This window comes from Chanos chanos, chromosome 1 (genome assembly GCF_902362185.1).
Source record: "Chanos chanos chromosome 1, fChaCha1.1, whole genome shotgun sequence".
In the NCBI taxonomy this organism is placed as follows: domain Eukaryota; kingdom Metazoa; phylum Chordata; class Actinopteri; order Gonorynchiformes; family Chanidae; genus Chanos; species Chanos chanos.
The window spans coordinates 8,164,924-8,177,639 of NC_044495.1; the positions used below are offsets into that span (position 1 = coordinate 8,164,924).

At 42.0% G+C, this 12,716-nt stretch overlaps 1 protein-coding gene across 1 annotated transcript in view; it reads left to right on the forward strand.

Moving 5' to 3' along the window:
- smyd3 (SET and MYND domain containing 3) overlaps nucleotides 1–7,691 on the forward strand; it is a 133,415-nt gene extending 125,724 nt beyond the window's left edge. The window contains exons 11-12 of the mRNA XM_030787132.1: nucleotides 6,661–6,769; nucleotides 7,588–7,691. Of these exons, the coding sequence (XP_030642992.1) occupies nucleotides 6,661–6,769; nucleotides 7,588–7,689 (211 nt within the window). The 3' untranslated portion in view covers nucleotides 7,690–7,691. The remainder of the gene's footprint in view (nucleotides 1–6,660; nucleotides 6,770–7,587) is intronic.
- The last annotated feature ends 5,025 nt before the right edge of the window (nucleotides 7,692–12,716 follow it).

The window sequence follows — 12,716 nt, forward strand, 5'->3', positions numbered from 1 at the left end:
AGCTACACAGTTCTGTTCATTTATTAAAGACCCTACTGTTTACGTGACCAGTACATAAATCAGCTGTCAAATGTTCAAAGGAAAAACACATAAAACGGAACAAGTGCTTTCTGTGGAGCGCTTTGTGTGGTACAAAGCCTCTATCCAAAAATACAAAAAAAAAAAAGAGGGAAAAAAAAAAGAGTTATGCAGAGTCCAAAAAAAAAAGAAAAAAAAAAGCTGTTCAGGAGTTCAGGAGTTCAGGAGGTCTTGTGGGGAATTATGGGATGCTGAGCCATCTCTGCTGGAGTCTTAACTGTGGGAGTTTGATCCGACTGCAGGATGAGTTACTGTACTGAGAAAGAGTGGAGGTAGAGGCAAGGCAGGTCCAGCTATTACTTTCAGCCAGGATGGTGTTGTAATGGAAGACTCTGTGGATGGTGTGCGGGTTCAGGGGAAACCAAACGCATATGTCATGAGGATGGTGGTGATGCTGGCGGGTGTCAGACAAGAGGGGGTTGGGGGTGAGGGCTATATATATGGAGGTAACCGGGGGGTCAGGATTTTGACGGTGTGACTAAGCCGAACGGAGCGTCTGCCCGGCACGGCTGAAGCATTCGAACGCGTTCCCATGCCCCACAGGTCAGGGCAAGCAGTCGAAACAAACCGAGAAGGTTGTTTTACACTGACATGGGAACCATTCCCATACGAACTGGCAAAATAATCACTCACAATAATCACTGTTCTCTTTGGCAACGTCAGACCGACTGGAGAGGAAAAAAAAAAAGAAAAAGTGGGGTGATTTTTCTTCTGGCAGTAGACATCTGTTCAAGAAACACTCCCGTGCGTGAGAGTGAAGTTTTGATCGTTTGATAGTTTCAAGGTTTCAGATCATTGCGGCTGAAGAACTGATTGAGGCGATTGATCGAATTGATCTGTTTGCATGACGACTCTGTGCAGGCTGGAACCAAACAAACAACCAGGACACGCATGTGACTGTATCTCTAAAAGAGCGGTTTAGCAATGATATCATAAGACAAATAGACACAAACAGATACGAGCGCCAGCTTCAGATTACAGATAGAAGCTTGTATAAATACAGTGTTATTGTCTGCCGAGGAGACGAATGATAAAAAGGCTATTGTCTTTGCCAGGCTGGTCACATCTTTGGAGCTCCTGAACAAGTTAGTGTTTGCAGAGGAGATAGAATCATAATTTAATATTCTCCTAAAGTGGTCCTGACAGAGAGGAAGGCTTTTTGTTCTTGGTAACGATCCAGCTCTGAGATTAATAGAGAGGGAGCTCTTGCACTAATGAAACCACTAACAGGTCTCTCCTTCTGCTGGCCCCTCCTCAAGCGGTTGCCACGGCAACAGAGAGTGTCATTCAAAAAAAAAAAAAAATGGTGCACGTCACCTGTCACTCTGGCATAAGAAACGCACTCTCCCTCTCTCTCTCTCTCTCTCTCGCCATCTTTCAGTGATATCCTGTGTTTGCCATGTTGCCCTGCCAATGCTAATGACAAGATGATACCACATTTGAAATCACTGTTTCTTTGAATAGGTCTTTGCGTATCATTGTAAATGATAATATTTCCATTATAAGATAGTTACTTGTATGCCCTATATGTGGTGTATTTCCCACATAGAAAGTGAACTGGATTTTAGATTCGTATCTTCAACCGCAGTTGTAGGTTTCTGTGCTGTGTTTTTTCTATGGTGATCTCATCCTGGTTCGTGTCTTTTCATTTGTGATTTGATGATCTCAGCCAGGCATGTGGATAGACTCACCATCACAATACCTCATTCCAGACAGAATGTCTGGACACATTCTCAGAGCCTTTATGGACGGAAGAACTTCAGTGTTCAAAGGAAAGCGCTGAATAAAACCACAGTCAGACTCCTCTTGATCTGGGTTGATGTCCTGCTCAGAGAGCGGGGGTCAATAAATCAATAAACCTTATGTCTTTATGCGAGTGTTTGTCCAAATACATGATGAAAGAAGGCGAGCTAGGTGATTGCATCATCCATCTACAGTACGCTGACACATCTAAACTAAGTTGTTTGCCGTTAACATAGGGCGCGAGTCCTTATGTTAACTCTGCCTTGACCTTCCCAGAAGCATCTGAATAACAAATATTTGTCGTTTTGCGTTTTTGTGAGCCTTTCTTGATTTTCCTTGGCTTGCCATCAAACTCACTACCTCATCTCACAGGATTGTGTCTAATGCTTGATGATCTTGTACAGGATCCTCAAGGTTGGTTACTCCATTTGGCAAAATGAAGCCTGTTCTTCGCCTCTTGTGCTGAATCCATGATATTTTGCCAGCGCTGCACAATTCTCACTGTTCCTTCCAGCTCATTTATGTCCTTTTCCTGTTTGTTTGTCTCATAAGGGCCAATGGTGTGTAAAAAAACGAAAAACGCCTCCTCCCACCCAGGAATGATAGAACTGGATTTTTAATTTAAAAACCCCAGTTCTTGTGTCCCAGTAAGACTATGCGGATTAAACAGTTCCGTTCTGTCAGATTTATAAGAAACAAAGCATTTTACCATGTGTGAATCTGGTTGGACGACGTACTGAAGGTTGAACGTGAATTGAATTCATTTAAAACGTTAATTGATATTTGTCCTCCTTGAGTTAATGGCTGGATATGAGGAGTGGGGAAAATTGAAAAATTGGTTTTAAAAGAGGAAAAATAGAATTTAAGAATAATTGCCTATTATCTTGACGAAGCCTTATCTCTGTTTTGGCTCAGTGAAGGATTAAGCGGTGAATCTGCACAGTTGCCATGAGCAAATTCCTTTAAATGTGCAAATTAAATTTAAAGAATGAAAAGCTGCATGACTACAGAATTCAGAAGTAAATACTCTTTTCCCTTTGGTTATTACACATTTGCCTAAGACACATCTCTAGTCTACAGTCATCCCAAAATCATGAAAGATGAGATGTTTTCAGCCATTGGATACTAAACATCAACGGACTGGACACACAAATCAGACACTAAGCTGGTAAGAGTAAAAATGTTGATAGAATTTCAGGGTTCAGTGATTTCTGGGGAGATGTTAGATTCTCAGGTGCTATATTTCTCCCCGTAGTATAAACCACACGAAATTTAAACCCTGTGAAGGATTGATTCAGAACCATCAGAACCATGTGAAGAGTGTAAGATCTCAGTTTTATAACCAATGTTACAACGTGATTGGTTGAGGGCCTAAAAGCATCAGACGCCAGTTAACAGTTGACTGCAATCAGTGCGGTCCTGAGAGAGACGGCCCTGACGATATAATGCGGTCATAAGAGAAGAAGACTCCGTTAAGAGAAATCCCCGTAGAGAAATAATTCACGACGCAATTATAACACCCCTCCCCCTGCTCAACATCTTAGCCATACAAAACCAACACCTGTCTGACCTCTTTATGTTTCTCTCTCTATCCTAACCCCAGAGAGTGAGAAAACATATAGCATCCTATTTGGTTTATGAGTCGCTCCTGGACTCCATTATTGTTTTTAGTGTCCAAGGATTTGAGCTTTAAAGTAAAAGTCAATCTTGACCGTAAGATATAAGGCAGTGGAGCTGTGTGAGTTTAAAAGATTTTGATATATAGCCTTTTGTAAAGTGAAAATCTTAAACACACAAAATGTATTCATTAAATGTGTCACGGTGGTGGTGTGGTGCAGAACCCATACGCAAGACACGATGGTTGAAGGTGGCAAACGGAAGACTTTACTGAAAATGAAGACCAAAATACAAGTGCAAACTAATAACAAAACCAATAACAAAAAGGTGCAGTGTGACTGTTGTGCAAACTAACACAAACAACGATAGACAATGGACGAGGCAAAACACTAGGACTTAAATAGAAGGAGAACTGAACAGGGCAACACAGGATTGGTTGAAACTAAACAAGGTTAATAATGAGACAAACAGGTACAGGTGAGGGGCGGAGACAGACAGAGCAGGAGCACAAAGACATGGCAAACTAAAAGTCCAAAAATGGCGGTGCAGGTTGTGACAGAGCCCCCCCCTTAAGGGGCGGCTCCCAGACGGCCCAAAAGAAAAAGTCCAGAACAGACCGGGTGGGTGGGGGGGGCGCACAGAGGGATGACCGAAGGTGCTGCAGCCGACGGGCCCCCTCTGCGTCCGAGCAGGTGAGGGGTTGGCTGGAACAGACTTTCCAAACCGGCAGAGGAACAGGAACGGAGCAGACTCTTCAAGACAGCCTCGACGTCGGCTGAGCTGGATCGGGGAAGCGGCCTCGGGAACAGGACAGGGCGTCAGCACGGGAGCTGACCAGGACAGGGCATCAGCACGGGAGCTGACCAGGACAGGGCGTCAGCACGGGAGCTGACCAGGACAGGGCGTCAGCACGGGAGCTGACCTGGGCCGGGAAAGCGGCCTCGGGAACAGGGCAGGACAGCGCACTCTCCATGGTGCGCCGGGCAGCGCATTCCTCGCGCTGGGCAGCGCATTCCTCGCGCTGGGCAGCGCACCCTCCATGGTGCGCCAGGCAGCGCATTCCTCGCGCTGGGCAGCGCATTCCTCGCGCTGGGCAGCGCACCCTCCATGGTGCGCCAGGCAGCGCATTCCTCACGCTGGGCAGCGCATTCCTCGCGCTGGGCAGCGCACCCTCCATGGTGCGCCAGGCAGCGCATTCCTCGCGCTGGGCAGCGCACCCTCCATGGTGCGCCAGGCAGCGCATTCCTCGCGCTGGGCAGCGCACCCTCCATGGAGCCTTCGGAGTCACTGCTTGAAGAGCGTGCTTGAGGGGATTCAGGGTGGCAGAGACAGGAGACCCAGGAGCGGACACAGCCCTAGCGATGGTTGGGCCCAGCACCACAGTACATGTGGTGCCTGGGTCTAGGGCTGGGAGCCCCCCCCCAAAAAATTCCCCCCCCTGGGTTAGGGGCTGGGGAACCTACCGAGAGAGGGAGCCCCGCTGCACCCAGGTCAGGAGCTGGAGCCGTCTCTGCCCGGGGGACAGAAGTGTCTGCTGGGTCCTTGTTTGGTCTATCGTTCTGTCACGGTGGTGGTGTGGTGCAGAACCCATGCGCAAGACACGATGGTTGAAGGTGGCAAACGGAAGACTTTACTGAAAATGAAGACCAAAATACAAGTGCAAACTAATAACAAAACCAATAACAAAAGGTGCAGCGTGACTGTTGTGCAAACTAACACAAACAACGATAGACAATGGACGAGGCAAACACTAGGACTTAAATAGAAGGAGAACTGAACAGGGCAACACAGGATTGGTTGAAACTAAACAAGGTTAATAATGAGACAAACAGGTACAGGTGAGGGGCGGAGACAGACAGAGCAGGAGCACAAAGACATGGCAAACTAAAAGTCCAAAAATGGCGGTGCAGGTTGTGACAAAATGCTTGTTCATGTTACAGATGACAGATGTTCCTGATCCGTGTTTCTGAGAAACAGGTTAAAGATATCCTTCCTGTATCAAAAGAAAATTTGTATTGATCTAGGAAAACCTTGAAAGAAAAATGTCCCTAGATTTATACAGATGGTCAGATAAACTCTGTCTTGTAACCTTTCAAAAAGCTGGATGAGTTAATGATGTATTCTTTTCCTAGAGGAATTCTGCACTATTGGTTATTCTAATGGATTTTTAGTGCTTAGTCATAATCCACTTTCAGCCTACTTCTCGGTTTCAGAGGAAAGCACTTGCATATCAACTAAAATGCATACAACTCACCCTAGGTCTTTTTTTTTTTTTTGCATATTGTTTTACAAAAGGAATATGGGAATAGAAGAAATTGTTAAAACTATAAAATAAACAGTAATTCAAGAGAATGCTCATAACAGATGTAACAATCTTACAGCGTTCTTCAGATTACATGGTAGAGGAATGTCTTCTTTTTTCAAATTTCTTTGTAAAACGCGGTCTTTACGTGTCAACGAATGAACCTGTCATATGAAGCCCATCTTGGCACATAAAAGCCTGCTTAAGCCTGTCTCACAACTCTGAAGTCTTTCAGAACTATCGATGAAAAAAAAGAGTGAATGAAAGGCTGTCGTTCTCTCCTCGTGTTTTTTGCGCTCCAGACGTGCAGACGCATGAGTCTTCCCCGCCAGGGTCGCTTTTATTAAACTTGTGTGTGTGCAGTCAGTCACTCCTTTCATAGATAAAATATCCATTCTGTTGAGAGATGGCACCCAGTAGATTCTAGAAGCATCTCGGTCTGTCTCTGTCTGGTGCTGACTGCATTTTGTGGCAGCATTTATTTGGCCTAGGATGGTCAGAGATGCCCCTGAGGCAGGATCACACACACACACACACACACACACACACACCATCCCGCTCAGGTCCCCGACAAACTAAAGCAAAGTTTAGACATAGGAATTTTTTTTTTATCACCCAGGAGAGTCACTCTTTCTATCTGTTGCATGGATTCACATTTTAAAATGTATGATTCACTCCATTGCAGAAGAGAGAGAGAGAGAGAGCTCTTTCCATTAGTCATGTTTATACTTTAGCAATCCCTCAGTGTAGAAGATATTGTTTCTATAATTCCTCTTTTTGTGTGAATAATGCTTTTTTTGTTGTTGTTCTTGAAAAAATTAATGATGGTGATGAATGTTCATATATTTTTCTGTACATGACTAAACACATTCAAAAGTCACATTGACTTCCCCGATTGACTTTCTGACATTCCCTTGCAGATTGTACTTCTCTGATCCACACCCGTCGAGAGCAGTGGAGCTCTTTCGCGTTGGGAAGCTCCAGCACTTTCTGTGCAGGCTGGAGGAAGCTCATTGTAGCTTCAGACAGGTCTGTTATCATCACCCTGTCTTTCTCTTCCTTTCTTCCTTCTCTCTCTCTCTCTCACATGCACCCACACACACACACACATTCACACACACACGCAGTGTCTCTCTGTTGTCTGGACCTGAGAGGCTCCATCTCACAGACGTTCGCTAAGAGAGCAGGACACGGCCATAATGAGGCTGCTCCACTGTGATGGCCTGTTACGCCTGCCTTCCAGTCCATCTGGCCTGATATCTCTTTTTCCACCTATAGGACCAGCAAATTGGTCCCACGGAAATTGCCCACTTTAGCAACTGACAGTAGAACTTCAAGCTCAAGATATGGATTGTCGTGGGTCCAATTTTTTAATAGGTGTCTAAACCATGTATTTGAACAAGCAGTACCTACGTTAGTGTGTTGGTGCATATTGAGCTGTACGTTGTATTACATGCAGTAATGGGTTACAGTTATATGTTTTGTTAAGACATTTGAGCAATTCTATTCGTACTTACGTTATAATTACAATAAACCAAGTCGAACTAAGTAAATTCATTGCTGTCAGTTGCACTTTTGCATTGTAACGTCATGATTGGAATACTGCGCAGTATGTGTAAAAATCTTGTATCTTTGCGAAATTAGAAACTGATGAAATGTTAGTGACAAAAGTCTCTGTTTCGTGTGTAAATTTGGGTGTTCTCTCTCTCTCTCTCTCTGGATACCAGACAGCTGTCTAACTAGGCCATTTCCCTCTCTCTCTCTCTCTCTCTCCCTCTCTGTCTCTCTCTCTCTCTCTCTCACTCTCCCTCTCTCTCTCTCTCTCTCTCTCTCTCACCTCTCTTCAGGCCTATGATATTATGAAGGTGACCCATGGGAGTGAACATGCTCTGACTAATCAACTGCGCAGGAAACTGGAGGAGTGCCAGGCTGAGCTGGGTCGTCTCTAGCCGTGTCATCATAACACACACACACACACACACACACACACACACACACACACACACACACACTCACAGAGACAGACACCTCACACGCAGTGTGCCCAGCTTTTTGCCTCCCTCTCCAGATTTACTCTTTGACGGTCCTGCTATCGCCTGTCAATCATAAACTGTGCCAGATTTTGCTTGCAAATGTTTTTTTTTTTCGGTGGCTGTGCTCACCACCTGTTTGGTGTTCCTCTGAGTAATAAATCTGCTGTTTAAAATTCATCAGCAAAAAAAAAAAACCCACATCTCTTTTTCTAATGCAGAAAGTTATGTCTGTTATGACTGAAAATGCATTTCTGCAGTACACCGTTTTAAAATAGGCTCATGCCTGGATTAAATTTAGATTATTAGTGCAAATTCAGATTATATAGCACATAGGTGTGATTGGAAAACAGATTTTAAAACACGTTACGTTATAGAAGAAAAAGAGGATTGAGTAAGCTACGACACTGTTTGTGTTAAAGAAACCTCAGATGTGTCCATTAACACACGCTGGAGACACAGTCACATTACTGAGTGGCAGCGTTTACTATGGATGTTTATTGAAGTATGGTAGTCAGATTCATCAAGTCGGGCTGTTTTAAACGACAATGTTAAACAAGTTTATTTTAGGAATTCTTTATTTGATTAAGGTTGTGGCTGTTAACTGTTACATTGCCATGTTGCCAACAGTAACAGAGACAGTCTAAAAACCTAAGCTTTTCTAGACTCGATTTATTTTTTCTACGTAATTGGGGTACAAATGAGGAGTGCAATTACCGCTTCATTTTGCGCTGAGCTTTCTTTTTCACGAATGCTGTTTCATTTTCCCATTGTTTTTCTCACACAGTCTCTCTGGAAAAAAGAAAAAAAAAAAAGCCCTTAAACTGCTCTTTAATAAATACATTTGCTGTCTTTGATAAAAAAAAAAAAACCCTGAGCCCTGGATATTTTATCTTTAAGTGTTTTCTCTTCCTCCCTCTCCACGGTAACAGTTGGTGTTTTCTCTGTCGCTTAGGTCAGCGTTGCCAGGCCTTTGGCCCATCCGTGAGTGGCTCCCCGTTCCTGGGTTTTTTGTTTTGTTTTTTTTTTACCCCCGGACGTATTTTCCAGGACGTGTTTTTCTAGTTAAATCTACTTATCCCTCATGAGTGGCGGGATATAGATAGACAGGGATTACATGTCTCATACCAGCACAGCTCTCCCAAACAACTCTTCGTCTACTAAAGAAAACAGCACCCGACGGTACGTGCCCCATGAGTCAGAGATAGTATCGTTTTTTTGTTTGTTTTTTTTTTTTTTTAAAAAAAGATGTCATTCAGCGAGGAAGAATGGGTTGGCTCTTTTCTAATGGTGTTCATTTAGGTTTTAGGACCAGTTATCAGCAGTGACATCTTCGCTCACTTCCACTCCCGCACTGCACAGCACTTTATGTGTGTGTGTGTGTGTGTGTGTGGGTTTTTTGTTTGTCTTTTTTTTTTTTGTCAAGCCTCTCAAACAGATGACATCATCTTTCAGCGATAGGGTATGCACACACACACACACACACACACACACACACACACACACACACACACTGGTCTTCTATCACCAGTGTTCTTCCATGTATGATCCCTTATTGCCGGCATTGATGCTTCTGACAAAGACACTTATGTGTTTTAGAAAAGGTTTACCAGTGTGACGGTTAGACCTGACTACGCATCCTAACTAGAGGTGTCTGCTGGTCAGACCAACTCATGACCATGTCTTCTGTGTACCAGCAATTGTAGTGCGCTCATGAAATTGCTTTTCGATGGTGAAGCTGTCGTGGAGATACTGAATTCATTTTTAAATGAATCTTCTCCTTCATTCAGATGCTGCCAACTACACAGACCAATTTCATCTGTCTTTTTTTTTTCTAGACAACAGAGACACTTGAACGGACAGTAGAGGAGTGGAATTCAATACATAATGCTTTCTCAGGACTTTCAGCCTGGGCTCCTTCACAGACTGAGTCCTTTCTCCATCTTTGCATTCAATATATATGTATATACTGTGTGTGTGTGTGTATATATATATATTCTGCTCCCTCTCTCTCTCCTTCTCTCTCTCTGCCTTTTTCTGTCTCGGTCTCTTTCTCTCTCTCTCTCCCTCAGGCCGTGTTTCCATCCATGGTTATACCTGAAATGCTATACCATGCTATGCCAGTGTGGGATTTCAGTGTCCCAGTATAGTTTGTTTTGAACTTTGAGATACCGATGTATAATTCAGATGTCCCACATTGCTTCCGTTCAACAGCAGAGCTTAGAAGATTTAGAAGATTTGACGCTTGTACATATGTTTTGGATTTATATTATTGTTTCCCTCTTGGTGGGTTTATATATATAATATATAATATAATATATATATATATATATATATATTTTTTTTTTTTTGCCCCACTGTGCTTAAAGAGTTACATTTTCAGCAATCAGAAAACCAGAGCCAAATATCTTCACTGTTCTTTTATATTCATGCGTATGTGTTGTTTTTTTTGGATCAGTGCCAGGGTGAAATGATTGATGCTTGTTTGGAGGTGTGTCCTGACGTGATAGCCAGTCTAAGGCATTCTCACTGGTTATACTAACACTCACCTAGGGCGATTTCGTGTTGATTGTAACTACGTGCTTGTATATGGGTCCAGTCCTTACAGAGCGTTTTCTAAAGCCTCTATGGAGAAGCCTTGTGTCTTTCGTTCTTTTAGTCTGAAAAAATAGTTTTTATTTTCGGTCTGAAATCAGTTAGTATGAGGAATGAAAAATTCGGGGGTTTTCTCTTCTACCCATACTTTCATTAAGTCTCTCTCTCTCTCCCTCTCTCTTTCCCTTTTTCCCTCTGTCCCTATTTATATAACGAAAACTGTCAGTCGTGAAGTGTCCTGTGTTCTGCTTAGCCTCTGATGTCAGAGTTCATTACCCTCTCTCTCTCTCTCTTAGTCTATGCCTGTTAATGCCAGGACTGTGATGTCAATGCACAACCTATTCATTAGTTTGCATTAAAAAAAAAATCCATTTCTCTGTTGTTTAGGGGACTGCTTAGAAACATAACGTGCTGTGGTTTTAAAGAGGTAAGCAGAACAGACATGGACATGTATTAAATCAGAGGTTTCATACAACTCTTACAAGAAGTAAAGGTAGACGCCTGTTTGAATGCGGCTTCTATTAGCTCTAAAAGAAATCCATCAACATCCACCAGTATGCAGATTGTTCTTTTAAATTAATACAGGATTGGCTGTCTGAACCAAACCGGCTTTTTTTTTTTTTTTTTTTTTTTTTAGCATCTGTAAGGACATGTAACAAATAGAGTGGAAATAAATTGTGAAAGCTTTTTTTTTTTTTTTTAAACTTTGTCTATTAATGCTAAACCAGAGGAGATTCAGACAGATGTGTATTCATTCTAGTGACAGACTGGGTGTGTGCAGCAATAAAGAGGGAAAAAATACCATTTCCAAAAACATCCTTTATTTACATCAGTCCATAACTCACTCAAGTTCTCATTCCAATTCTCAAACATATGCCCACAACACTGGAATATGGTGAAACAAATGTTTTTGTTTGTTTGTTTGTTTGTTTGTTTTGTTTTGTTTTGTTTTTTCTCTCCCTCTCTGGGCATAAAGAACATCATGTTGCTCTACACGGACAATGACATTTTCATTCAAGAGTTACCATCTTCCCAAGCATGATTATAATGATAATTCTAAATAGATCTTTTTTTTTTAATATTATGATTATTATTATTATTATTATTACAAATGAGAGAAAAGAGAGGAAAACTCACATTGACGTCAAAAATTGACACTCCTATCCTTCACAATCCTTTGTTATCATACACACAAGAGTTCAAGAAAAAGAAAAAAAAGAAAAAAAGAGCAAAACAGGAATATTATCTGCACCGTGTACAGCATTACCACACACAATGTGTTACGTGTTTATTTTTAGCAATACATGTATGCATGAGGTCATGATAAACAAATGCAAATCTCAAATCTCTTAAGCTAAAACGTGAATTCGCAAGCTGGAGTACCATCGGCGTACCATCAGAAGTCTCCCTGTCTCCTGCAATTTACTGACTGGTGCATTTGCAAAAACAATCAATATAGGCAAAACAAACAAAAAAAAAACAAAGAGGAAAAAAAACCCCAACATATATAACATTAAAAACAAAAAGTATATGTATATATGTATATATTTATATATGCAATGGATTTAGCTACTGTACAATTCTTAATGCATAGTACTTTGCAGACCAATAAAGTGTAAATAAATTATAGAATATAAGCAACTCTGTCATACAGGCCTCCTGAGTTAAAAAATAAATAATATCCTTCATTCAATACAAAGCCAAAAGGTCAAAAGACTTGGGGACATGACCTCCCAGCTCCCCATGTTTCTGAAGGGGTCAAAGGTTGATAAAGGAGTTAGGATTGAGTGGGAATGAAGAAGCAGGTGAAATTTGTAGTTAGTATCAGAAACAGGCTATATATATATATATTTATATATATATTTATATATATATAAACATTTAGAGTTGAAACTGTCTCAAGCACCATATATAGAAACAAGCTGTATTAAAGTGTATGCACCATGACACTGAGACCACACAGAATGAAAAGAAAAATGGAGAGATCTGCTCCATTTTCCAAGGAATGCAAGGCAAATAAATGAATAAGATTATCAAATGGCAGCTACTTGTCAACAAAATGAAGACAGCAAAACAAACTGTAGGATTAGCCACTTGTTGCCAATAACATCGCAAATGATCTTGAGTTATATGAATTAGAATTTCTTATTATGACGTCACCGATTAGACTGATTTTCAAACAGGCAGCTTAACCCAATGCCTGAGAGTGCTGATGTATTTCAGCAATAAGCCCTCTCTCTCTCTCTCTCTCTCTCTCTCTGTCTCCCTGGGCTTGTGTTGTGGTTCCCGTGGTGAGTTTTCTATAAGCACCCTGCTGTCTGGCTTGTAGGACTAACACTTCCTTTTACATC